Here is a 27,494-nt window from a genome sequence, read left to right as displayed (position 1 = left end):
GTCTGTGCCTCGGCATCAGACTTCAAAGGCTGCTGCTACCCCGCACCCCGCGCGTGCACATCGCACTCCACCATTTGTCTGAGCCTTGTTTTATTTAGTAATTAGGCTTCTTGGAATGCAGTTACCAAGTTTCTCAGACACACCGGCCAGGGTTCTTAAAATGCAGTAATTAGCTTTCTTACAATGAAGCTCTGGGTTCTTAGAGTGCAGTAACCGGGTTTCTAAGAATTAAATTGAGGTATTTAGAGTGCAGTAACGAGGTTTCTTAGAACACACTAATCATGTTTCTTAAAATGCAGTAAACCTGTTTCGTTGAGATCAGTAATTTGATTTCATAGAGCGCAGGAGCCCAGTTTCTTAGAGCGCAAGAATCCGGTTTCATAGAGCACAGGAACCAGGCTTCGTAGAATGCAGTAATCTGGGACAGTAACCAGGTTTCTACGAATGCAGTTATTGTGTTTTTTTTAAATGCTTCAACTACCAGGTTTCTTAGAATGCAGCAATCAGTTTTCTTAGGAAGGAGTTACCAGTTTTCATGCAATGCAGAAACCAGATTTCCTAGAATGTAGGGCACATTTTATGTTTATTTGGGCTCAATAATTTGGTTTCTGAGAATGCAGGAACCAGGTTTCTTAGAATGCAGTGATGTCGTAAGAGGAACCAAGCTTCTTAGAATCCAGGAGTTGTAGAAGCCAGTAGCCTGGGACAAAGGGGGATAGGAGACAGGGATAGTGAGACAGGAAGGGGACACCATGGACACCGAGAGAGAGGTGCCAGTGACAGAGAGACAGCTAAGGAGTTACCAGGGACAGACAGAGAGAGAGATGAGGAGCATCAAAGACACCAGAAGGAAACAGTTATAGCTTCTCTCATTGGATTTGAACCTAATTTTTAAGGAGCAAGTCCCAAACTTTGGGGCACAGTCTGAGTCATTTGACGTGAATCTCAGTTCTTGCAGCCTCAGTCACTGATTGCACGTCTCCCTTAGATCACAGTCTCACTCCTGGCCATTTACAACAGTCTGAATATAATCGTACACTCGGGTTTTGGTCAAACACCCTCAAATCTTACTTCAATGGGTCCCTGTCTTAAGATCTCTGCTGTGGCTTGTCCTGGGCCCTGGGTGACCATGGGTCTAACTGTGGAGTGGAAAGCAGTCCAGCAGCTACAAGGACAGAAATAAAAAAACACTCTTGCCCAGAATGGCGGTTTCGGTGTGCAGGACCCGCCATAAACAGCCTATGCAGAGGCGATAGGTGGCTGGGGGAGGCACAGACGAGAAGAGGCAGCGGTTATCTGAGGAAATCTATGGAAAGAAAAAAAGCAATAGAGAGCGAGGACAGACCGACAACCTGCAGGAAGTGCCACTGACCACAGAACCTCTAGTCCGCTGTAGGGCAAGCGTGCCAGAGACCCTAATGCCCTAAGGAAAATGGGCTCCCCTGATAATCTGGTTGGGTAATAAAAGACAGACATTGCCCGGATGCAGTGGGTTCCCCATGTCCTCAGCCCCCAGTGCCACTGCACCGGCTGCACTAAAGATAGCTAGGTCTCTGGACCCAGAACGCTAGATGCCAGGCCGCCGGGGAGCCCCACCGCATGGAGTGTGGAAAAATGTTAAGTAGGTGGTCATCAAGTTTACAAACCAGCTTGTACAATGCAAGCGTAGCTGTCCTGGGCTTCTTGGCTCTATGTTCACAATCGGTCAGCCTCACATCAACAGCTTTAGAAACAGACTAAAATCCCCACGTTTATTGGTTAAAGTCATAAAATCAACAGGCGCCTGAGTTATCAATGCAAAGTAAACAGTGACAAATACAGTTATACAGCTTTATACACTTCAGTGTGCTAAGCTAGAATAAAACCTACCCTCGAGGTCAACACGGTCACCCAATAGCCGAAGACCAGGTCGCGTTGTGCAGAAATGGCACTTTTAGGAAGTGTAGCAGATCGGACTCCAGTCTACCAAGTCCTTGCTGTTTATTACTCATGCTGAACGTTGAACAGGTTACCTACACTTGCAAACAGTTACTCCCACTGTGTGGGCCAGCTGAGCGCAGTTCTTTCTCTGTCATGCTATGCTTTTTGTTAAGCAACCAGACAGTAAGCGCATAGTCCATGGAAATGAAAAATATATAAAGCTTGCAACAGCATGACAGCACAGGGATGTTTGAACCCGACTCTTTTTGAGGTAAAAACACTGGGAATATTCACATACAAAGGGGTGGGTTTTTGTTACTACCCATAGACGGATGATAAACAACTTGTCTGTTCTTCAGATCTTCACGCTCCCTTCTCAGATCAAGTCACCACTGAGAATTAAAGGAAAGCCTTTCATTGTGCATTACACACTCATGAGGTTACAGGCATTTATATGCAGTCCGCCATAACCAACGCCTTCGCTCTTACAGGCGACAGGTGAGTTCCACCTGGTCTACCTGTGGCCGGGTGTTGAACCCATACGGTCCTTGAGGCTTATGGCTTGCTTGAGGAGACCCTCGATGCTCCGGAAGTACGCACCGCTGTAGGTCATGCTGCGGATGGCGCTGCAACGAAGAAAGAGTCTGAGTCAGATGCGACACGCATCACAGAGAGAACAAAAGAAGTACACATTTTCCCTCTAACCTTCAGCATCAGAGACCTGAGTTACTTTATCCTGCCACTGACCAAGAAGTCTAAAAACAGCCTCTCTTAAAGGCCTTCTTTTGCAAATGATTTCTCCTCATGTGCCACAGCAGTAAAAATAATTGTGGCGTAATTAAACATGTTATTTTGAACAAGTGTATTATTTAAAAAAGCTTCTGACGTGTTACTACAGTGCAAAGGTCAAATTCCATGCTTATGCCACAGTAGAGCTGCATCTTCAGGACCAGAATCGTACGCTGGAACTTCACTGAGGCATGGAAGGGGCATGACAACTCAATCGATGTTTCGCCTCGCTTTCGTCATGACCCTTCCTCAGGCTAGGAAAAGGTTACAAATAGCATGTTACGCTCTGTGCATCTGCTTATAGCCTCTAGATCAATATATATATATATTTATATGTTTATACTGAAAAACACAGTTAACAGTTACTTATGGTTCAGCAAACTCAAACCAAAAAAGCCCTACGAATTGACGTTTGTGGCGTGCAACGCACACCACAACTCACCCCACCCACAATGTTTGTTCTTCGTTGGCAGCTTCTTCTTCCTATGCCACTGGCAAAGTGGTCTAATGAGCGCGCTTGCCAACATGGTGTGCATTGCCTACCATAACTTGAATTTCACTGTTTTTCTTCTTTGTGTGTCAGAACTATAACTAACCTTTAACTGCGTTTTTTCTGCGTTTTTTAAGGTGTGCTGTATGCACCTATTTGGCGCTGCTCACAGCCTTTGGCCTAATGTTAGCTCCGTGCTGGACTTCTGTTTTAATACATGAGGTGGGATTTGTTAGTGCATGTGGCTGCATGTGTGGAGTTGTCAGGGTGGTCCTTGGGTTTACCTATCATGATGGGTGACTTGGTGCATGATGTTGCTCGTGTTTACGTATGATGGTGGGTGTGCTGGTCGTTGTATAAAACCTATGATGGTGGGTGTCTTGGGATACGACTGTAGGTGTGCCGGTACATGAGCTCCCACCTCCTTGAAATCAGTCTATGGGCCCTCCTGCCCACCACTGATGACTCGCTGTCTCCCCACCCTGTGCAGCGCATCTCTCTGCTGCCCTGGCCTCACTCGTGCAGCCCCTCAGTCAGAAGAAGATCCTGTGTGTCGCCAGTCCTCGTCTGTGCAGTCACTCTGCGTGCAGTTATGTCTGCCCTGGAGCCCCTGTATCGGCCTACACCCCACCTGCAGCTCCTGTGTGTGTCCATCACCTCCTCTGCATCCCCTCTTGGTGCTCCCAGACCCTCTGCAGCACCTTTGCACCCCCACCCTACCTGCAGCCAATGTGTGCTGCTTTGCTCCATCTCACCTGCCTTCGGTGGGCTTCTCCTCCTCCCTGCAGCCCGAATACACGCCGTGACTGCCAGTGCTGTCCTGCTTCTTCCCTCCACCTCACTTTGTATCTAGTCTCTGCCCCTCTGTGCCTTTGCCTCCCTTACATGTCTTCTATGTGCCCCCTGGCCCAGCAGCCTATTAGTGAGCTCCCCTCCCCGTATACCCTTTCTTCTTGCAGGCCCTCTATGTGGCACCCTTCTTCACCCCGGAGGCCCTCCGCGCTGCCATGCTTGCCCCTACATCCCCTCTAGGTGTGCTAGGCGCCACTGCAACTTCTCTTTGTGTCCCATCCCCCTGATTTACCTCTTTCTCCGCTGTATCCTCTCTTTGCTCCCCCGACTACCTCCATTTTGTGTCCCCTGCCCCCTTGCATGCATTTTTAGGCCACCATCTCCTACCTTCCCCATGGGTTCCTTTGTTCGCTCTGCAGCCCCCTTGTACTGCCCTGCCCCAAATAGCCATCTACGTGTGTTCGTTCACCCCGCTACAGACTTTGTTTGCCCGCCTTCCTGCCGCCCCTCTTTGTAGCCTTTTCTTGCCCCTGACCCCCCTGCAGCCGCCTCGCCCCATGCCTTCCCTCTCTGTGCCCCTGCACCTCAAGTGCTCTATCCTGCCACCCCCCCCCCACAACACTCCGCACCCTCCCTGCCTGCAGCTCTGCCATCCCTCTGCAGACCCTCACGGTGCCCCCAGCCTGCAACATTCACAACGCCTAAAGGCTGGACTCCCAACATAAAGTGCCAGACACTTCTATTGGCTTTGCTAATTCTTTCAATGTCTCCCACTGTTCACAAGCATGGAGAGATTTAAAATACATTACCCCAGTGTTCGGTGCCGTAGTTCTTTCAAACCCCTCCAATCCCTGGGCTAATTTGTAATGCCCCCTCTCGCTCTGGACAAGGAGAGAGCGAGTGGTGCAAGCATTACCCACAACTGTGACAAGACAGGTGTAGTAACTATTAATTGCATCCCCACCCTTGGGCAAAGCAAACACTGGTGTCTCTAATGCTGCCCAGGGATCTATAATAACTCCCCAACATATTTATTTTTTCTCTCTCAAGTTGTTCCCAAACTCTGGAAGAGATTGTTGTTGTTTTTTTTTTTTTTACAAACAGTGTGCTAGCATTGCAGAAAAAATGGAAAACTACCTCACCAATCCTCAGGCTCATTCCTTTTAAATCTTGCAATGCTCATGAACACGGAAAGAGAGTAGCCAATGGGGCTGGCTTTTATTTTAAGTCACAATGTTGAATGCTGATGGGCACACTGAGTGGCTAAAAGTGGAATCACAAGTATCTAAGCCCGCCAGAAATTGGCTGCCTCTAGCTGATGGAGGGCATGGCTGCAAGGTTTCTTTTCGGCTTCAGAAATCCTGACTGTGGCCCTCATGTATATGTTGGCGGTTGGGGCACTGCACCATCAGAGCGAAGGAGTGAATACCTCCTTTGCCCTGACGGAGGACCCGACCTCTGAATTTGTAAATGACCACCAAGCAGGCCGTTATTTATAAAGCATTGGCAGGAACAGCCGTCACGTCGTTTCCAGTCAATGCAATCTGCTGTTTGGTGCACGGCTGCATCAGCATGACGCAATCCTGCACCAAACAGTATTGTTTTCTTTCAAAAATAAAACCTGAAAACAAGTCATGTTGCCCGTATCACTGGAGTCATCGTTCATGTTAGGGGAGCATTATTTGGTTTTTACTGTCCCTCCACTGTGACAGGAAGTAAAAAATTGTTATATATCTATCCATCCTGACTGCGCAGGCAGACATGTAGCCATTTCTCTGAAGGAATGTCGGAGAGGTTTGGCTATGCCACTGACAGAGTAATCACCGCCATAGCCAAACTGATTTTATGCCGCATTTAAATTGGTTGGGCGGACCTTAATGCCGTTGCAACAAAGTATACATACAGCCAACATATAAACGAGGCCGTATGTTTCCGCTCTCTGTGCTCTCAACATTAGCTCATGATCAAAAAATAAGTCCTGATCAAAGCACTTATAATTGTGTGTAAATCAACTGTATTTAAATCTATCACCCCAAGGCCCCTGACTTTAGGAAAGCAAGTCCTTGCCTGGCAGGAGTGATGTCAGCCCAACTGGCGCTGATTTAGCTACCTGTCATTAGGACAGCAAGAATGGGGCATTAGGCATTATGTGTGGCCTTGGAAAGGACTTGAACCTGTTGTCCAAACCTATATGAATATAATTGAGAAATTAACTTAATATTAGCGGTCATTTAGGCTCCATGAAACATCAGTAAAAGTATATTCAATAAATAAATTAACACTGTAATATAATTGGAGGAGGATCTTCGCACGCAACCAAGATGGCCGCGTGAGTACAGGGTTCCCGAGACCCTCGCAACCTCCTGCATATATCCTGTAGCTTATCCTGATTTTCATATACGTCTCCGTGAAGATGAACCACTGGTGAGACGAATACTGCAACCAGAATTCAGATCGGACCCCGGGCGCCGGAGTTATGACGGTTTGAAGATCGCGGCCTGCGCCTCCGTGATGCCCGGCTGTGGAGTTGGCATGGTGCCTGAGTTGTAGTTGAACAACATAGGCCTGAGGCAGCAGAGACGACCGGTCTGGCCTACTTTCACTTTCGTTTTCGTCTGTTGGGCAGACCAAACGCTGCGGACTCTGTACTGTTGCTTGAGGGACCTCGGAGATCTCCATCTTTCTACCAAGGTCGACCGTTGCCGGGCATGGCCTTCCACGCAGCCTTTTGATCGCGCTTTTATCCCCCCCGCCCCAGTTTCGGATTAATTTTCACTGTCTTCACGATGGCGGGGAAGCCGGAGGTAGACAAGCAGAGATTGAAGGCTACTCGACGGGGCAGCTATACCCAAACTAACATCATGGACCGCTATGCCCAGGCTAAGGTGTCGCCCAGTGGACTGGGCAGGTCGCTGGAAGGAGTGAAAGATCCGCTGACCTCGGAGACGGAGCCTACCCTACAAGACGTCATGGCCGCCATTGATGGGATCAGATCGTCCCTCGGGGGACAAATGGAAACTCTTTCCCACAAACTTGACACTGTGGCGATTGATGTGAATTTGATCCGCACGGACCTAGTGAAAACCAACTAAAAGGTTAAATCGCTGGATATTAAGACTACCAGCCTGACGGACGATGTCGTTGTGATACAGACGGAGGTTCGCAACTTAAGGGCTTCTAATGACTTTCTCGCACGTCGGCTGGAGGGGTTTGAAGGAAGGTCTAGGCGGAATAACGTCCGTATTAAAGGAGTTCCGGAAAAGGCGGAGGATGCAGCAACTGATCTTTTTGTGGAGAACCTGATCACGAATCACCTTGCACCCAAGGGACTGAGCAAATTCTTCACTGTGGAACGAGCTCACAGAGTTCTGGGTGGACAACCCAAGACGGGTGCCCCGCCGCGGCCTATAATAGAGATGCTATCCTGCAGGCTTCGCAAACAGGGCGTCCCATAAAGTTTGAGAACACTACCATCAGTTTTTATCCAGACTTTACCCAAGCCGTGCAGAAGCAGAGACTTGGTTTTCTTGGGGTGAAAAGGAGACTCCGAGAGATGGGTCTCAAATACGCCTTGCTTTTTCCTGCCAAGCTGCGTATTGAACATGCAGAGCGGGCTTATTTTTTCGATAGGCCAGACGTAGTGTCCGACTGGCTTGATACTCTTCCGGCCCATCATCCGCAGGACGGGCAAAGTGGTGGCGCAGAGGGCGGATCGATGGACCAGGAATAAGCTTTATCATTGACTGGTTCCTGGGGTACTCTGGAAGCTTCGAACAGTGGCGCATTAACTGTGTAATGTGATGCTATGAGGCATCTCGGAGGGTTGCGGGCTATTGGGGGTCTTTTTCCTCATCTGCTTGACTTTCTGTAGATTAGTTTAGATGTTGGGGCGACAGGCACACTGCAAGTTGGGGTGGCTTTCTAGTCTTATGCAGGGGTGCAGGGTGGGGGGTGTTGTAACGGGTTGTTTGGTGGGGAGGAGGGGGGTTGTGTTGTTTTTTCAGTTTCGTTTTTTGCGAGACTTTCTGATTAGAGCGCTGGGTTCCTCTTGGGGTTGGAATTTCCTTCTTGTGTGGGATGGGGGGTAGGGGGTTGAGACTTCTGAGCTGGAATGTGAATGGGCTGGGGGAATAGGATAAAGTGTGGGGTGGTACTGCAGCAGTTAAAACGTCTTTCCCCTGATGTGGTTCTACTACAGGAAACTCACTTGATAGGAAATACATGCTATGCTTTGAATAGGAAGGGGTATCGTTTGGCTGCTCATGCAGGGTTTTCCTCAGGTTCCCGAGGGGTGGGTATTCTTATTAAGAATTCTCTTCCGTTGGAGGTAGACGCAACGGTTCTCAATGATAGAGGGCGCTATGTTGTCATTACTGGTCGTTGGGAGGGTAGGACCCTGTCCCTGGTATCCGTATATGTCCCTCCTGGTCTGCAGTCCCCTACCTTCGCAGATCTGGGGCAGATTCTCCTGGCTCTCCCCGAAGGATCGTTGATATTAGGTGGTGATTTTAATGCGGTTGTGTCTGGTATTTTTTGATAGACATCCACCTAGGGACCTTAAGGGGGCACAGAACTGGCTTTGTGGTCTCATTGATACATTAGGTCTTGTGGATTGCTGGAGACTGTTACATCCCGCCCAGCGGCAATACACGTTCCACTCTGGTGCCCACAGTAGCCTTTTGAGGATTGATTATGTACTGGTGCCTGCTGCACAGGCGGCATCTGTCGCTGAGGTTAAACATATGGCCCGGGGAATTTCTGATCACTCTCCTCTGTGGCTCCGAATTGAATTGTCGTCGGGGACCGAGGGACGGGTGGCCCCGATTAACCCTTGGTATTTTCGTAATCCTAAAACTCGTAACAACTTGATAAAGTCACTTTATCTATATTTTTCGGAAAATGAGGGCTCAGTCTCGTCGGCAGTGTCGCTTTGGGAGGCCTTTAAAACAGTTCTCAGGGGTCAAGCTCTGTCTTTGATTGCTGGCGTAAAAAAACTGAACAATGAGGCGGTGGTCAATGTCGAAACTTAAATAGCGGACCTTGAGTTAGACCTGGAACAAGAGGTAACCCATGCGAAGACAAACATGTTAAGATGGAAACAGTTGGAATATAGGGCTCTAGTTACAGATGCTGCTAAGGCCATGAGTCGAGAGCAACAGGGTCGGCTATATGACATGGGAGACAAGGCAGGTAAATTGATAGCATGGTTGGACAAGAAGGACAGGGCTAGTCGGGTCGTGCCTGAGATTGAGAGAGTGAATGGTATGCGGGTCTCGGACCCAGTAGAGATAGTTGAGTGCTTTGCTGATCACTTTCGAGCGGTATACTCCCCCGTGTTGGATAGGCCGGTAGAGGACTCATTTGTTGCTGCGTGACATTGCATTGCCGAGTCTCTCGGACGTGGATAGAGAGCGAATGGACAGCGTGTTAACCGCCAATGAGGTTGCCCTTGCGATCCGCTCCCTGCGGTCCGGTAAGGCCTTGGGTCCTAATGGACTGCTGATAGAGCTATACAAGTTGCGACCCGATAAGATAGCCCCCTATTTGATAAATATGTTCTTGGAGTCTCGTGAGTGTGGTTCTCTCCCCCGTTACCAGCGACTTGCGACGATTGTTGTTATACACAAAGAAGGGAAACCAAGGGAAAAGTGTGGGTCGTATCATCCTATATCTCTTTTGAACGCTGAGCCTAAGATTCTTGCAAAGGTGCTGGCCAATCGCTTGATCACTGTCATTAGTGACCTGGTCCATCCAGATCAGTCCGGTTTTATTCCCCATCGTAACACTGCGTTGAATCTTAGGCGTCTACATGGAGTTCTCGCGAGGGCTGGGACGTTGCGTGAACCGGCCATCTTGGCGGCCTTGGATGCCACGATGGCCTTTGATACCATTGAGTGGCCTTATTTGTGGGCTGCATTAACTAAATTTGGTTTCGGTCCCAGCTTTATCGGTTGGGTCCGGCTTCTTTATGAAGACCCACTTGCTCAGATTGTAGTCAATGGTCGAGTTTCTGTGCCGTTTAGTCTTGGGCGTGGTACCCGTCAAGGGTGCCCCCTGTCACCGCTCCTGTTTGCCCTGGCCCTGGAGCCAATCGCTGCCTGGGTCAGCTGGGAGCCCTCGATAAGGGGTATTCGGTGGTCCAATGATTACGAAGACCGCATCTTGCTCTACGCTGACGATATATTGCTATATCTCACCTCGCCCAGGAAGTCGTTTATGGTTTTCTGTGATGTCCTGGCCTCCTTCGGTAGAAACTCAGGTTTAATTATCAACTGGGCAAAATCCTATTTATATGTCCTTTCCGGCGATGCCCCCTCCCCCCACGTAATTGACCCTTACAGGTGACACAATCGGGATTTAAGTATCTAGGTATTTGGGTCTCCATGGACTGGGTAGCCCGGTATGAGCTTAATCTTCTCCCGCCGTTAACTCGATTGTGACAGGATGTCGCGGGATGGCGTAGGCTTCCACTCTCGCCGTTGGGACGCACAGCCCTTTTTAAGATGATGTCTTCGCCTTTTTTTTATATGCCCTCCAAAACACCCTCAATATAGTCCCTGCCAGTTATTTTCGAAGCATCGAGGGTCTCCAGAGGAAATTGATATGGGATGGTAGACCTCGCATCGCACTGTCCAAACTAACACTCCCGTGGTACGATGAGGGTATCGCCCTCCCGGACATCAAGCGATATTATTGGGCGTCTCAGTTGGGGGCCATTAATCATGGTATGTATGGACCTGAACTGAACCCCGTGTTTGCTATGGACAAATGGTTGTTGCCGGGGGGCAGTTACTATAGGGCACTGTACTCGAAATCAGTAATCAGGTCATTGTCCGGGCCTACTAGGACGGAGGTTCGTATATGGCATGATGCAACTGCCTCTATGGCAGAGGTCTTCAATCTGTGGGGCGCGACCCCCAGGGGGGTCGTGGAGACCTTTGAAGGGGGTCACAGATTCTGTCCCTGGCTTGGGCTGATGAGGGTGCTCATGGCGAGGCCTAATTCACACCGAGGTGTGAAAAACTTCGATGCCTCATTAACAAGTAAAAGACTTGTCAAGTACTCGGGTGTGGCTGTGTGTGTCCCTGAAGCCGTTTCGAGCTGGGGGAAGTGGGGGAGGGGGGCTGGGGAGCAGGCTGTAGTGTAGCCTGCCCTTTGAGGTCAATGGATATTGGCCTGGAGCTGTGGGTCCCGTGACACATCCCCCGCCCCCAGCAGGGAGGCACAGAGATGCCCTCCCATGATCGGGAAAGAGGAAAAGCACCCAGAGAGATACTGGACCCCCCCCCCCCCCCCCCATCCCCCATGAGAAAGGCACAGAAAAGGTGGGTGAATGAATGATGGGTGGATGGATGGATGTAAGGATGAAGGATGGATGGATGTGTGAAAAGGTGGGTGGATGAATGATGAAAGGGTGGATGGATGAAAGGGTGGATGGATGAAAGGGTGGATGGATGAAAGGGTGGATGGATGAAAGGGTGGATGGAAGGCAGGATGAAAGGGTAGCTGGATGAAGGATGTATGGATAAAAGGTTGCATGGATGAATGATGGATGGATGTGTGAAAAGATGGGTGGATGAATGATGGGTGAAAGGGTGGATGGATGAACGATGGATGTATGGATGGATAAAAGATTGCATGGATGAATGATGCATGGATGGATGTGTGAAAAGGTGGGGGGATGAATGATGGGTGGATGGATGGATGAAAGGGTGGGTTGGTGGATAGATGAAAGGGTGGATGGATGATGGATCGATGTATGGATGGGAGGATGAATGGGTGGATGGATGTATGTATGGATAAAAGGTTGCATGGATGAATGATGGATGGATGTGTGAAAAGGTGGGTGGATGAATGATGGGTGGATGGAAGGGTGGATGGGTAAAGGATGGTTGTATGGATGAAAGGTTGGATGGATGGATGTATGGATGTAAGGATGAAAGATTGGATGGGTGAAGGATAGATGGAGGAAGGATAGATGTATGGATGTAAGGATGAAAGGGTGGACGGATGGATGGATGAAAGGGTGGATGGAAGGAAGGATGAAAGTGTGGACGGATGATGGATGTATGGATGGATAAAAGGTTGCATGGATGAATGATGCATGGATGGATGTGTGAAAAGGTGGGGGGATGAATGATGGGTGGATGGATGAAAGGGTGGGTGAGTGGGTGGATGGATGATGGATCGATGTATGGATGGGAGGATGAATGGGTGGATGGATGTGCGTATGGATAAAAGGTTGCATGGATGAATGATGGATGGATGTGTGAAAAGGTGGGTGGATGAATGATGGGTGGATGGATGGAAGGGTGGATGGGTAAAGGATGGATGTATGGATGGAAGGATGAAAGGGTGGATGGATGAAGGATGGATGTATGGATGTAAGGATGAAAGGTTGGATGGGTGAAGGATGGATGGATGAAAGGGTCGATGGATGGAAGGAAGGATGAAAGGGTGGACGGATGAAGGATGGATGGATGTATGGATGGATAAAAGGTTGCATGGATGAATGATGCATGGATGGATGTGTGAAAAGGTGGGGGGATGAATGATGGGTGGATGGATGGATGGATGAAAGGGTGGGTGGATGAAGAATGGATGTATGGATGGATAAAAGATTGCATGGATGAATGATACATGGATGGATGTGTGAAAAGGTGGGGGGATAAATGATGGGTGGATGGAAAGATGAAAGGGTGGATGGATGGATGGATGGAAGGATGAAAGGATGGATTGATGTGTGAAAGTGTGGGTGGATGAATGATGGATGGATGTGATGAGGTCTAACAGGCGCATTTATGGTTGTCAAAAGATGATGATGAGGAGTACCAGTTTTTAGAAACTTTTGTCAGAAGGGGTCCTTACCCCTAAAAAGGTTTTACAAGGGGGTCTCGGCATCAAAAAGTTTGAAGACCTCTGCTCTATGGGCTGGAAGGACCGCCTGACTATAGCGACCCCCACTTTTTGACTCAGCCAGGCTTGGTACTCTGTGGAAGACAAAACGGTTTGATAGATGGGACCTCATTTGCATTAGCAAGGTGGGAGATCTATGGGTCAAAGGACAAGTAAAGTAATTTGATACATTGCAGAATGAGTTCGAATTGGGGAACTCTGAATATTTTCGCTATGTTCAAGTCCGCCATGCTTTGTTGTCTGTCTTCTCGGTGGGGGAGGCGATACCTGAGTCTTCCCCGCTTGAAGATAGATTGCTAGATGGCCATGTTCCGGACAGTACAATTTCCCTAGCATATAAAAAGTTGATCAAGGACAGATCGGACCTCCTGTTACCTTTGCGTGATCTATGGGTCCGGGACGGTCTTGAATTAGATGATGAGGACTGGCAATCGGCAATCTCCTCGCCCAAGGAGGTTGCGATCCCAGCAAGACTTCGGCTGGTTCAGCTCAAGATCCTTCATAGGGTATACGTTACTGGCCCTCGTCTGGTCCACATGGGCTTCTCTGATGAGGGCTTGTGCAAGCGGGGGTGTGGTCTGGTGGGGACGTTTCTACATATTATTTGGGAATGTCCTGAAGTGATGGCTTATTGGAATGGGGTATACGATGTTATGGAAGAAGTTACGGGTGTCCCCCTCCTACCGGAGGCCAGACGCTGTTTGCTAAATGTTTGGGAACCCACAGATTATAACGTGGCCCAAACCCAGTGGGCGACCCTGGGGGCCTTGATTGCTAAACATGATATTGCACAACTGTGGGGGTCCCAAAAACCGCCTACTGTTGAGATGTGGAAGGAAAACATGGATTGGTGCATGTTTTGGGAAAAACGGTGTATCTGGCCTGGGGTCGCCCCCGGAAATGGGGGAAAATCTGGGGACAATGGAACAGGTTTCGAGGTGACCTATGTACACCACCCGCAATGGATGACATCGATATCCCACTTTCCCCCTGACGCCACATTCACTGTTTCTACTTTTGTTTGCTATCTGTCTCTGCCCTGTGTTCCTCCTTCCCTACAATGATTGCTCATTATTTGATATGCTGTATACCGGACCTCATTTGAACGAAGCGCTATGTATATTGCGTTTGCCTTGCTTGTTTTATTTCAATAAAAATAAAAAATAAAAAATAACACTGTAATATAATTTGAATGTTTTAGGGGGAAACTGAGACACCTAATAAGCAGGGCATTCATGGTTCTTTTCTTTTTTAGTGTAGCCGAAGGAAACGGGGAGCTTTCTTCAATGAAATAAGGGGATATAAAAGGGCTCTTAAATGTGAAACACGTCCTAACTTGGAGGGGTGGAATCTGATGAGGCAACTGCTAATTATTTCATCAGCCTACCCGGTTACCGCTTACACATCGCAGATGGCCTCCTGCTATCTCCATGCCAGAGTACCTTTGCATTCTTCCTTATTTTTAGGTCTTTCCTAAGACACTGCATGCACTGTCTGCGGCTACACGTATTGGCAGCATATAGTCTGCTCACTGCTTACCACTGGTTGGCTTCACTGTCACTCCTGTTTGCTTGCATCTTATTCGTTAGCTGAGTGGGCTTTCCTGTCTCTTCGTCTGTTTGTTCCGCCCCTGGAGCATGCACCCATTCTTGTCCTTCCACTGCTCTTTTTCAGGTGCGACATTTTCCTTTTTGTCTAAGCAGCCTACGAGATTGCATGGGTTTCCCCTCTGTCTCCCTCGTATGATCCTCTCCCACAACCCTACTGTGGTCTGTGTTCCTCTTGCTTATCCATGTGCTTCTCCACTCCCTGTTACCTTCTCACCTCTGCTTTAAAAAAAATATACCATTCTCATCAGAACAGTTTGATAATATTTCAACATTGCAGGTAACAAACACTGTTCAGGAGTTAAGTGCAGAGCAACAGAGGCCTACAAGAAACACGACTGTGGGACATTAGGGAGATGCTTAATTGGGCAATGCCTGGGTCAGAATGAAAGCCATATGCAGCAATAGAGTATGTTGTAATACAAGTGCCGTGCTGCAAGTGAGTTTTATTATCTGTGTCAATTATTTGGGGAGAGTGAGAGGCGGTTTTCACAGCAAGCACTTTTTGAAAGAAATGATCAACAACAACACACAATCTCAGCAATATTTTCAATGAATACAACTGTCACAAAAAGAAAGTAGCACCATTGTTTAAAAAGATAAAAATATACTACTAGCATTGCCAAAGCCAAAACATCTTGCCTTTTCAACCTGTTGGCCTTTTGAGAGCTGATGCTGTGAAACAACCGCAACAAAACAAAAAAAGCCCCTCTGTGGCGGTCCAGCATGCCTCACCATGCATGCACTTTTAAATAGGATGATGCAACTACTATTTATTTTTTTAACCAAGCAGACTAAAAGCAAATGGCAGCTGTAGGGCTCTCCCCAAAAAATTGGAACCCCAACCCCTCATTCTTTTTAAAGGGTGTGTGATGGGATTGATGGAGGAGGGAGCAACATAGGGGCAGGTGGCGGGAGCGGGGTAGCAACCGGGAATAGGTGTGGAGCAACGGAGGACTTTGAGGCAGGGGAGAAAGGAAACCCAACGAACAAACAAACATTAACTAGCCGAGTTGAGATAAGCAATGGACGAGCGGGAGGCGAGAGTAACGTGGATTTGGTGGGATTGGTCATTTGAGAGGAGAAGCAGCACACCAGGGACAGAACAAGACAACACATGCACTGTCCTGGAGGACTGAAACCAAAGTAATACGACACAGCAGCTCCCTGAAAGTGAAGAGTGGAAAGATGCAAGTCATCCAAACCAAAACGATGGTAAAGAAGCTCGGTCCCAGGGGAGGGACAACCACGAGTAGAGGAAGGAAAGCCGTTGATTAAGAAGCAATTAATTGATACAGACAAGAAACCCAACCAATTGTAAGCAGTGGTCTGGCTCTACACCCACTGTAGGTTTTGGTAGGGTCCACAGTAAGCCTCTAAGATGGCGAGACATAAAAAACAAAGGACCATGCAAATCCCTTCCTTGTCATTAGTTGTACCTGCAGGCGTACTCCACCGAGTAGATGGCTCCCTGGGTCTGCTCCTCCCAGCTCTGCATATCGGCCTGCGGAGAGACAAGAGATCAGAAATACACGGGAATATGACCTGCCTTTACGACTTGAACACCTAAATGAAGGGGGAACTTTATATCTACCCTCTAAAACATGGCCACGTGTATCTTGCTGTGGTGATCAGGTACCCTATAGGTGTCAACATGACCTCTATTTAGGCAAAATGTAAATGTTTTGGCCAATTAAAAACCATGATCGTGTCTTTGTCAATGAAAAACATTGTGCAATCAAGAACCCTGTCCATTTCATTTCATTTATAAAGTTTTATATAGCGCGAACATGATCCCGAAGGATTTCAGAGCGCTGTACAATTTGAGGGAGAGGAAGGTAAAAGTTGCAGCACAATCATCAAAGGGATAACAACCCAAAAAATCAAATATGCACATCAAACAAGAAGGTTACAATCGAAGGGACAACAAGGGTAAGATAATGATTGGAACATAGCGAACTGGGAGGGGAGCAAGTGAATAGTAGAGCAGAATAATGCTTTAGTCAATCAGGATTCTAGACTATGTTTTCGTCAATCAGGTTATCCATAGGCAGAAGCATTTGACCTAAATCCAAGATGTAACACACGGATACCAAAGTGCACTTACCTTGTGCTGTGCTAGCTCTGGGAGGGATCTGCGGACATGCTCCTGGAGGCGGTACAAGGCGACCGATGGCTCATTTGCCAACACGTACATGCTCTCAGTGAATTTATCTGTAACTAAATTTGAAGACAGAGGTATGAAGCAAAGTGCGTTCCGCAAACTCTACCAAGAAAACCATCAATCAGTAACAGTTACAAGAACAATAGATTAGGGAAAGAAAGTCAAGCACACTAAAAGTGGCAGTTCCGGAAGAGTTAGATCACAGAAGTAAAGAAAAAAATAATTGAAGCATAGAAACTGCAAAGCCAGTGATTGTATGACAATATGATTTGTACCACATCCCACTCAAACTGTTGCTATGGTCAACTTAGTTGCTTGTCACATAGATGGACCATCCTGTTTCACGTCCCAATTGGAAAGCCCCTCGCCTGTAATATGCATATTATAAATATAATCGATGAGCGAGCCTCACTATGTAGCAATAAGGGACGGGAACTGGATGTATTATTAGCACTTGGGCGACATGACAAGCCGTCATCATTTGTCTGTATGGGGAAGGCCAAAGTACCAGCCCATGTGAACAAGTCCAATCATTTGGCTAGATGAGACCAGTTAAATTACCTCTAAGACACCTGGGAAGGAGACACACTCTTCCATTTGGGTATGAACGACAGGCCGAGCCATTTAATCGAAGAGGACTGAGCTGTACTGTTTTGCTTCACAGGAGAGTGCAGGTCCCACTATTTGGACAGTTTTCTCATTTGGATTTAGCAGAGAAAACACTGACTTCTCCTCCACCATGGTGACGAGCACACGGATGGTGCTGTGCGGGGGCAGGCGCAACCTTTTGGCCATACAGGCATGCCACCAATACTATAACTAACACACATGATTTATTTGGTTAACACAAAGACAGAGATGTTCACATGTAGAGGCGCGAGTATGGCGTGAATGAGAACTAAGAAAATGAGAGGGGGGTAGGAAAATGCCCACGGTTTTCTATTAGTTTGGGGTGACTGCTCTTCTTTGCGAAGGCATTTAATGGGGTCACTATCGTGTTGGGACCCACCAGATGTGATCCACGCCCACAGTGTGGTGCGTGAACGAGGGCCTATGCCAGGTACAGCCGCCACCAGGCAGCACCGGCACTACTCTGCTGGGAGACTCGCCAGTCTCTCATCCCGCATTGGCAGCCCCCGTTCTCGAAGCTCATTTCTGCCAATGTCCTTGGAAGGATTTAGGTCTGGGCAGGGATTAGGATCGGAGGGAAGCGGTGCCTACGCTGAAGGCTGAATAGAGGCCTTTGTCACTTGCAGGTTACATGCTCCAAGCTCAAACAGATAGCTCAGGGCCTGAGTGTTTGCAGCAGTGGTCTGTGGCTGGTCACCTTACAATGCCATACGATGGCTTGGTTGGTTAAATCACCTATTAAAAGAGAGAACAAACCTCCACCTCAAATTCATTCTATTTCATGCTTCAAATTCTATATTACATCATGTGGCAAAAAAGACGCCAGGAAAGCAAAATATATCCCTTATTCAAGTGTTTCACTGAATGAAGATATTCAGTTTAAATGACCCTCGAATCTGATTGTAGGCAAAAAGCAAAATGTTTTTTTACAAAAATAACGTGATTCGCACATGTGACACTATATTACTGTGTGAGAGGCAATGAGGCCAGGAGTGAGCGTGTTCAGAGGTGTGAGGTTCAGCTCCCAGGAGATGATATAGTTATTGTGTGCATCTGTATCTACAGGCATCAAAATGGGTTGAATATTCTACTCATATTTCTTAAGTACTGATCATTCTTTCCATCAGACATTAACACCACTGCTGACATTCCGAGTGCTCTACAACTATAAAATTAATACATACTTCTCCTGCCGCCAGCTTATCACCCCCTAAGCAGAAACTTGCAGGTTCCTGCGCTTATCAATGGCATTCAGTAATCCCAGCATACACCATTGTCGACCCCGTCAATTAAACTGAGACGCTCTAAGGGCAGGGATGATAGCCACTGTTTGCTTAATTTGAGCGGGTGGTTTCCGGTGCTCGGCACCAGCACTTAATTGTCAGCACTGGTACATAAAAATGTCTGCCCTGTGGTAGCACTGTTTTTTTTTTTTTTTTTTAGAGATGAGCACAAAAACTGTTGTTTATTAATTCAATGTACATTAAGAATGACTAATACCTGCTGCAAAAGCCATGTTTTTTTCTTTGGGGTCCTGAAATTGTGCGAATTGTAACACTTGTAGGAGTGTAATGTATTAGTAATGCTGTTACTGTGATTGACAGCGGCAATGGGCAGTGCAAGCGGAGGTGGGCTGCTGACTAGAGCGCCGACACTTATTTTTTAACAAAGTAAGCTATTTTCAGAGGTTGCATTGTCGTTTAGATCCGTATGCTACGGCTGCTACATTGTACAAGGATACGAAAAAATAAATATAAAACTTTACAACACATAAAGATCACGAGTACTCCAAGGCTTCCACTCTTTGTGAAAGGTATGACTGTATTCGAAGAGTCTTTTTATACCACCTTTTCCTTATTTTTAACACTTAATTATATTTTTTATAGCGCTGCAAACCCAAAACTTAGGCAGTGATCTCAACTGTGTTGCTTTAGCATTAAAGCAAGTATGAACAATTGAGAACATGGCAGGTTTTAGGTTTCTCTGTAAGAGAAGAGTGGGGGTTAGATACAGAGGATCAAAGTATGAGAATTCCACTTTTGAGAGGATGCAACTGAATAGCACTGATATGAAGCTTTCATACTTCAGAGATGATGGTTTAGAGCACAGGGAATGTTTTGCTGCGGATCTTCCAGCATGCTGGGCAGGTTCAGAGTTTCAGTGATCTTAGGGTTTCCCTGTTCTAGCTCATCTAATACATGTTTTCTTTCTTTACATCCTGTGGCCTGTAGTCCTGACTTTGCATTGGGCTAAAAAATGAATAGGAAATTCAGGATGCAAAGAACGAACCTGGACTGAAAGGGCTGTCACACCTGGAACTTGTAAATTTGAGAGCAGCATGCGTAGTAAAATGCAAGTGATGTGGCTTAGTTTGAAATTGGTTCTGGCCTCAACCGAGAGGGAATGAAAATCTTTAAAGATGGGGGTTGTCACATTATTGGTATCTATGGTAAACCCGGCAACCTATCAGAAGACTGCACTTAGAATAGTTGGGGTAGGTTTAGAAAGGTCTGAAACGAGAGCAAGATCAATGTTCATGCTGGACATTTATAGATATGGCACCCCGTCGTTTGTGCCAAACCAACGTTCATAGCTACCAAGGTTTCACATTCCTATGAGTGACATTGTCATAATTTCAGAGCAAATATGAGTGACATTTCAACGACTATGAGTGACACTTTCTGGCGAGCAAAACCTAGGAACGAAGCTGAGGGAAACATATAAATATCTGACATTACATCATTTGTGAAATAAGGTTGTCTGAATCATACCGTTTGTGCTGCACGGGACGATTAATTAAAGTGGCCATCTAGTGAATGATGTCACACAGGTATCAACATCCCAGCAGATGTCATCAAAGAAAGAACATTCTGGGATGCTTACTGGTGATGCCTGTAAGTGGTGCAGGAGAGGCCTGTTGCTTTCTAGTCAGAGGAAGCCCCTTTAAGACAGAACAATCTCAGCCAGGCAGCAGCTCAACGAAAGCGATTTATGATAATATAATAAAATAACTGAGAATCTCACTATGATAAAATGAATAAAGATAATTTCACAATGGAAGGATGGCGGTTCCATCCTCACCTCATTTACACTGGTAGTTAGGGCAGAGCTGGCGTCATAGATTGAAAACTGGAATTAAACACTGTCTTCCATCAAGCCTCTCTCCTTCCTCTCTTTCACTTTTAACTTTTTCATCTTCTTCCCCTCTTCTACATATTAATTTTTACATCTGGTCTTTTAGGATCACACGTCCGCTTTCTCTCTCTTTTCTTTTTTTGCCTCAGCCTATTTCCTTTCACCACCATCTCTCCTCTTTCTTCCTTCCTCTTCTCTTCCCCCTCCTTCCTGTTTCCATACCTTTCTTTCCCTCCACTCTCTTTACTATCCCAGTGTCTCCCTTCCTCCATCTCTCTGCAACTTATGTAGCAGACTTTGAATTTCAGCTGCCACAAAACTTGAGTGTCTGGCTGGCTTGTGACTCGTTTTTCAAAAATTAATTACATTTTTCTTCCCTAAACCTCCCAGCCCAGTGCATTCCAGTGGCAATGTCACCCCAGCGCCGCATTTCAATGGCAGAAGATGCTTGTCACAAACATGACCCCTAAAGTACACCGAGGCAAGAGACATTCTTCACCACAGCTTTTATGCGAAAAAATGCTTCCCGTTTGCCGAAATGCAAAGAGGCGACTGGCATTAGCAGGTACATTCAAATCCACTTTTCAGGAAGCTAACTCTTGTTACAGTGGCCTTAAGGGGCACGAGACCGAAGAGTTACCTGCTGGCCTTCACGGTGATCAGGTCAGTGCAAAGAGTATTCAGTGGGTCCTGGAGAACCGAGTCCTGTGCTTCCATTCCAGCCAGTGAGTTTCGGCGGCGCCGGCCCGGGGTTGAATTTACAGCACAGCTGCCCTGCTCCTCGCACTGACACAGGTGAGCCACACGGTGAGGAAGGAGGCGGCGGCCGGCGGTGGGAGCAGGCTTCGCTGCCAGGCCCCGCCATGATGATTTGCTGCAACTCCTGCCTCCCACAAATGTATTCCGGCCGCAGGACGTGACGTCATGTCAGTCCCCGTACGCTTCATGCTACATTGTAGCATTAAGCTCTGAAGCCTCTCAGCAGAAGGAGCCCCAAGTCTGCCAGCAGGGTGCGCACACCACGTGCGCAATGTTGCTCAGCATTTTTATTTAGGGAGCGTTATAAACTGTCTTGACAGCTGAGGCGCTATACATAATGCGTGACTTCGCATTTCAGTGCTGTGATGCGGATCACCCCACTGAAATGCGTTAGTATCACGCCTGATGCGTGATACTTGACAGGACTGAACTTTACTTCCCAATACAACTCATCCTCTTTTCATCTCTCATCTTCTGCTGCTGCCACACATTTTTCCTTCTCTTTTTTAATTAATTTCCCACTTCCACTTCATCTCCTGGCCCTGCCAACTTATGCGTCCCTTGTCTCTTCTTGACCACTCTTTGGGCCTGCCCTAAACTCAGACACACTTTTTTTGGGCACTGCGCCGCCTTGTTATTCACAACTGCCTCTTACTGTTTGTTCTTGGGAGGTACTACCCATCCTCCTAGGTCTACTGACAATGACTTGTGTTAGTATGTGTATGCGCTTTGTATATGTTTCCTTTTTAGGTCTCGTCCTATTCATCGCGCAAGCGATAATAGGACGAGAGTATAGAGGCTAAACCAAGGTCTGAAACCATCGCGGATTTCGTCGAGTGCATATGCTCATGCACACGCTTGCCATTTGCTCCCGCCTGCCTCCGAGAGCTTCATTTCAAAGGGACCTGCGCCTCGACCCACGCAATGCCGAGAGCCAGCGCTTCCCTTCCGCTCGGCCTCACTTCTCCTCCCCCCTAATTACATCCCTGCTTCACAGTAGAAAGGAATGCGCATTTCCCGGCCGCTTTTAATTTCATTTCCAGGCCACTTTTCTGTGTCCTTCGTTGTCTCTCTTTCTCTCAATCTGTGCCCCCTCATCTCAGCGTCTCCTTCACCCTCCCCCACTCACCCTCTCTTCCCACCCTCGCCCTCTCTTCCACTCTCACCCTATCTCTAATTTTACTTTTAACTTCTCTCTGACCCCTCGTCCCCTCTTCCCGTGCCCCTCGTGCAGGTCTGCCTCGCCGACCCTCTCCAGGCGCTCATGTCTCCCTCGACACCTCCTTTCTACCATCCTCCCGCTTTCCCTCTGTTTCCCGTCATCATTTCTCGCACTCATCTCTCTAACCCCCCTCCCCCCATCTTCCCAGATGTGTCTCCCCCTCCCATGTCTCTTTCTGTTGCCCTCTGTCTCACTCAGCCGTTCTCTCATTCTTCCTGTTTTGCGCGCCCTCCATTTCGGTATGCCCCTCTTTCCCTTATGCCACCTCTCATCTCCGTTATGTCTGCACCTGAGGATACTGACAGCATCAACACGCGCCCTCGGCCTCTTTCCAGCTCGGATTCATGCACAGCGGGGATGGGTGCAATGCCAGCGTCTCCACTACTGGCAAACGCTGCAGGCCGCATTCCAGCACTGAGTCCCTAAATCACCCGCCCCCTTTCCATGTCTCCATCACCCCATCCCCCTGTGTCTGTCTGTCTTTGCCCCTCTTAAACCGTGTCTCTTCTTCCACCGTCCACCTACTTTTTGTCTCCTTTAGTTTGTGTCCCCTTATCGGTCTCTCTCGCGCTCTAGTCTCCTCACGAAACATACTAGGTTCTACGGTGATGCGCTCTGACACCTGTGGGTAAAGTCCGCGCTATATAGAAATGCATTTAATAAAATTAAAAAAAATGTCTCCCCTCCTCGCTTTCCATCTCTCCGCCCCTTTGTGGTCTGTCCGACCACTTTACTGTGTCCTTCCTTGTCTCTCTTTCTCTCTGACTCTACTGATATCCCTCACCCAATCTGTGCCACCTCACCTCAGCGTCTCCTTCGCCCTCCCCCCACTCACCCTCTCTTCCCACCCTCGCCCTCTCTTCCCACCCTCACCCTATCTCTAATTTTACTTTTAACTTCTCTCTGACCCCTCGTCTCCTCTTCCCGTGCCCCTCGTGCATGTCTGCCTCGCCGCCCCTCTCCAGGCGCTCATGTCTCCCTCGACTCCTCCTTTCTACCATCCTCCCTCTTTCCCTCTGTTTCCCGTCATCTTTTCTTGCACGCATCTCTATAACCCCCCCTCCCCTCATCTTCCCAGATGTGTCTCCCCCTCCCATGTCTCTTTCTGTTGCCCTCTGTCTCACTCAGCCGTTCTCTCATCCTTCCTGTTTTGCGCGCTCTCCATTTCGGTATGCTCCTCTTTCCCTTATGCCACCTCCCATCTCCGTTATGCTTGCACGTGAGGATACTGACAGCATCAACACGCACCCTCGGCCTCTTTCCAGCTCGGATTCATGCACAGCGGGGATGGGTGCAATGCCAGCGTCTCCGCTACTGGCAAACGCTGCAGGCCGCATTCCAGCACTGTGTCCCTTAAACACCCGCCCCCTTTCCATGTCTCCATCACCGCATCCCCTGTGTCTGTCTGTCTTTGCCCCTCTTAAACCATGTCTCTTTTCCACCGTCCACCTACTTTTTGTCTCCTTTAGTTTGTGTCCCCTTATCGGTCTCTCTCGCGCTCTAGTCTCCTCACGAAACATACTAGGTTCTACGGTGATGCGCACCGACACCTGTGGGTAAAGTCCGCGCTATATAGAAATGCATTTAATAAAATGAAAAAAAATGTCTCCCCTCCTCGCTTTCCATCTCTCCGCCCCTTTGTGGTCTGTCCGACCACTTTACTGTGTCCTTCCTTGTCTCTCTTTCTCTCTGACTCTACTGATATTCCTCACCCAATCTGTGCCACCTCACCTCAGCGTCTCCTTCGCCCTCCCCCCACTCACCCTCTCTTCCCACCCTCGCCCTCTCTTTCCACCCTCACCCCATCTCTAATTTTACTTTTAACTTCTCTCTGACCCCTCGTCTCCTCTTCCCTTGCCCCTCGTGCATGTCTGCCTCGCCGCCCCTCTCCAGGCGCTCATGTCTCCCTCGACTCCTCCTTTCTACCATCCTCCCTCTTTCCCTCTGTTTCCGGTCATCTTTTCTCGCACGCATCTCTCTAACCCCCTCCCCCTTATATTTCCAGATGTGTGTCTTCCCCTCCCATGTCTCTTTCTGTTGCCCTCTGTCTCAGTCAGCCCTTCTCTCATCCTTCCTGTTTTGTGCACCCTCCATTTCGTTATGCCCCTCTTTCCCTTATGCCACCTCTCATCTCCGTTATGCCTGCACGTGAGGATACTGACAGCATCAACACGCGCCCTCGGCCTCTTTCCAGCTCAGATTCATGCACAGCAGGGATGGGTGCAATGCCAGCGTCTCCGCTACTGGCAAACGCTGCAGGCCACATTCCAGTCCATCGTTTTTCGCCCACTATGTCACTCGACAGACACCAGCACGAGCACAGCAGCTTTGGAGCTGCCCCGTCCAGCCCCAGCGGGCAGGCCAGGGCTTCTCTGGATGGGAGACAAGCCACTGCTGACCGTTCCAGCCCATGACAAAGCTATTAATTTCGCTATTTTCAAAACCAACACATAAATAAAATATTTGTCATTTACAAGACCAATAGCTCAAACTTTCCTAATGCGAGACCTGTTGCATTGCAAATGCTTGTTAAACTATGGGATTACTTTTAATGTGTGTATCTTTTATGATCTTTGTGTTGAGATCGAATAACGACAGAATTGAATTGAACTGACAAAAACGTTCATCTAATGCCCCTCTTCAGGATTCACTGCAGCTTTTTAGATCTCGGCTAGTAACGCGCTGAAAGCGCGTTCTCGCCAGTGAACTAATGTCGGCGTCTCAGCAGTCTGAGAACACCGAAGTGAGACAAGACCTGGCCGCGCGCAGCGTTTCCCCATAGGATAACGCTGTGCGCGCGGCCAGGTCTTGTCGCCACAGCATTCCAGGGCTGACCGGATCGCGTTGCGCGCCTCTCTGGAATGCAGGGGGAGTCTGCAGAGAGGCGCGCGGCGCTGATAAACAGGCAGGCACTGAGAAAACGCTTTAATGCCATCAGGTCCGGTTCGCGCAATGTAAATGCAAGCACTTTTGAATTTAAAAACTTCATATCCCGCCTCAGTGTAAATAAACCTACCTCAACAGGAGGATCACGTTTACAAAGTGTGTTTATACGGCGGGACCGCAGTGACCTGGTTGCGGTGCTGTGTGCGAAGCCCTGCTGCTAACCAACCTCGCATCCCGAGTGTAAACCGGGCTGGCCCCGGCCCGGATCATGGTCTGTGGGTCCTGGGTCGCTTCTGTAAGGCCTCCTTTCACTGCTCGCCTTCAGCCCGAGGTGCAGGAGGACGGCGAGCCGCGCCCGCCAAACACCGCTCCAGACAGGACACCTTCCTCAGAGGGAGACCAGCTCGAATATGTATATATTAAACTCATTCCATCGACCTGGATATTTTTGTCATATTTAAACTTTGTCGGTAAAGGAGATGTGTGGTAGTAAGAGGATTCTGCCAGTGAAGTATTCAACATCGTTAAGGCACCAACAGGAGTTTTGATGACGCTGGTTGGGGTTTTAAATCATAAACTAGAAAGTCTTACTATGTGGTGCGGGCTAAAGCCTGCCAATGATCCATCTATTCATTCACCCTGGCAGGGTGAATGAGAGAAATCTCGGGCCGCGCTAAGATGGAATGCCCAGCGCGCCACCTACAAATACTGCAACATGCAGGGTTTGCTTCCTGCAGCCCTCGTCTTAGCATGCCGGGTAGGGATTGTAAGTGGCAGCCCCTCTGCCTCGGTGAAGGGTGACGGTCGGGTCCGTGTGCGTTGAGCAATGAGTTCCTAGGAAGCGTGTGTGCTCTGAGTTCTCACTTTGGCTGGCCAGTAGAGACACAGACACGCACATACACCAGGGCACATATAAGCATGAAGACACATGAACACATCGAAACACAAGCACATAAAAGCACAGACACGCAAATACACCAGGGCACATACAAGCATGAAGACACATGAACACATCGAAACACAAGCACATAAAAGCACAGACACGCAAATACACCAGGGCACATATAAGCACGCACATCGAAACACACGCACATAAAAGCACAGACATGCAAATGCACCAGGGCACATATAAGACCGCACACACATGCAAGCACCTACACAATAACACATTTCTATATTGCCATGCAAGTACACAAGCAAACACAAATATAAGCCCACAGATGCATACACACATATATAGGCACTCACGCAGCCCACACAATTGCACATGGTTCCATTCGGCTACATAAAAACGCACACTCAATGCCACACAGAAACACGTAAAAGTTTGTTTAGATATGCCACGTGCATCCATGCACACACGAGGCATACACGCTCTCAAGCCAACACACACATCCAAACGCGCACACATGGATCCGTGCACAATGTGTCACACACACACACACACACATGCACGGGCAAACACGGCCACCTGTTCACACATTCATCACTGCTCTTGTGCTGCATGGAATATTACAGTTGGTGTTGCAATATTTAGCAATGCCAATAGCTCAAACTTAATTAACCCGAGACCTATTGCATTGCAATTGCTTGTTAAGTTCTGCTGCCGCTCTGCTATACTTACCTCTCTTTTCTCTGCTCCCACTGCCCAAAGTACTTGAGCATATAATATAGTCCAACCAAGCCCCATCTCGAGTTTGTCACCCTCTTTTCAATGATACTGAATAATGATATAAAACTGCACTACACTCATAACAGTTTTATCCTCCATTCACTTATCGGGATCACCCTCTTACATATTGGAATTTCACCCCCTCACCCACGAGCCAGCACCTGGACAGACAGCTGTGCTATATTTACAATCCCTTTCCCTGTCTTTCCGTCCTCCCATTTAGGCCGAATGTCCTTTGCTCCAAGCAAACTGGTCTGCTGCCTCCTCTCATGTTTTTAACAAGTTTACTACCCGCCCTGTCTGTGTTTTCTGCTCGCCCCCTAAGTGTCTTTATTTGTTCCTACTTCTTGCCCCCTCACCTCTCTTCACTTTCAGCTGCATCTCTTGCTCCTCCATGGCTGCTCCGGGGTGCTGGGATAAAGGCTGACACTGTGCACTGGATACAGTGTCCACTGATGGGAGAGGGAGCTGCTACAGCACTGACAGCCTGGACGGCACGTCACTCAGCGCGC

General features: G+C 48.2%; 1 protein-coding gene across 1 annotated transcript; it reads right to left on the bottom strand.

Moving 5' to 3' along the window:
• Window positions 1-1,737: 1,737 nt before the first annotated feature.
• Window positions 1,738-27,494, bottom strand: BORCS8 (BLOC-1 related complex subunit 8). Its single transcript, XM_086946857.1, has 4 exons — window positions 27,342-27,494; window positions 16,622-16,734; window positions 15,954-16,018; window positions 1,738-2,546 (listed from the first exon to the last, which is right to left on the bottom strand). Exons 1-4 carry the CDS (start codon window positions 27,376-27,378, stop codon window positions 2,435-2,437), a joined length of 327 nt encoding a protein of 108 aa, XP_086802983.1. The 5' UTR covers window positions 27,379-27,494; the 3' UTR covers window positions 1,738-2,434.

The sequence above is a fragment of the Lissotriton vulgaris genome, chromosome 12 (assembly GCF_964263255.1).
Source record: "Lissotriton vulgaris chromosome 12, aLisVul1.2, whole genome shotgun sequence".
Classification (NCBI taxonomy): domain Eukaryota; kingdom Metazoa; phylum Chordata; class Amphibia; order Caudata; family Salamandridae; genus Lissotriton; species Lissotriton vulgaris.
Note: the sequence above shows the minus strand (reverse complement) of the source record. Positions and strands in the feature narration are given on the sequence as shown.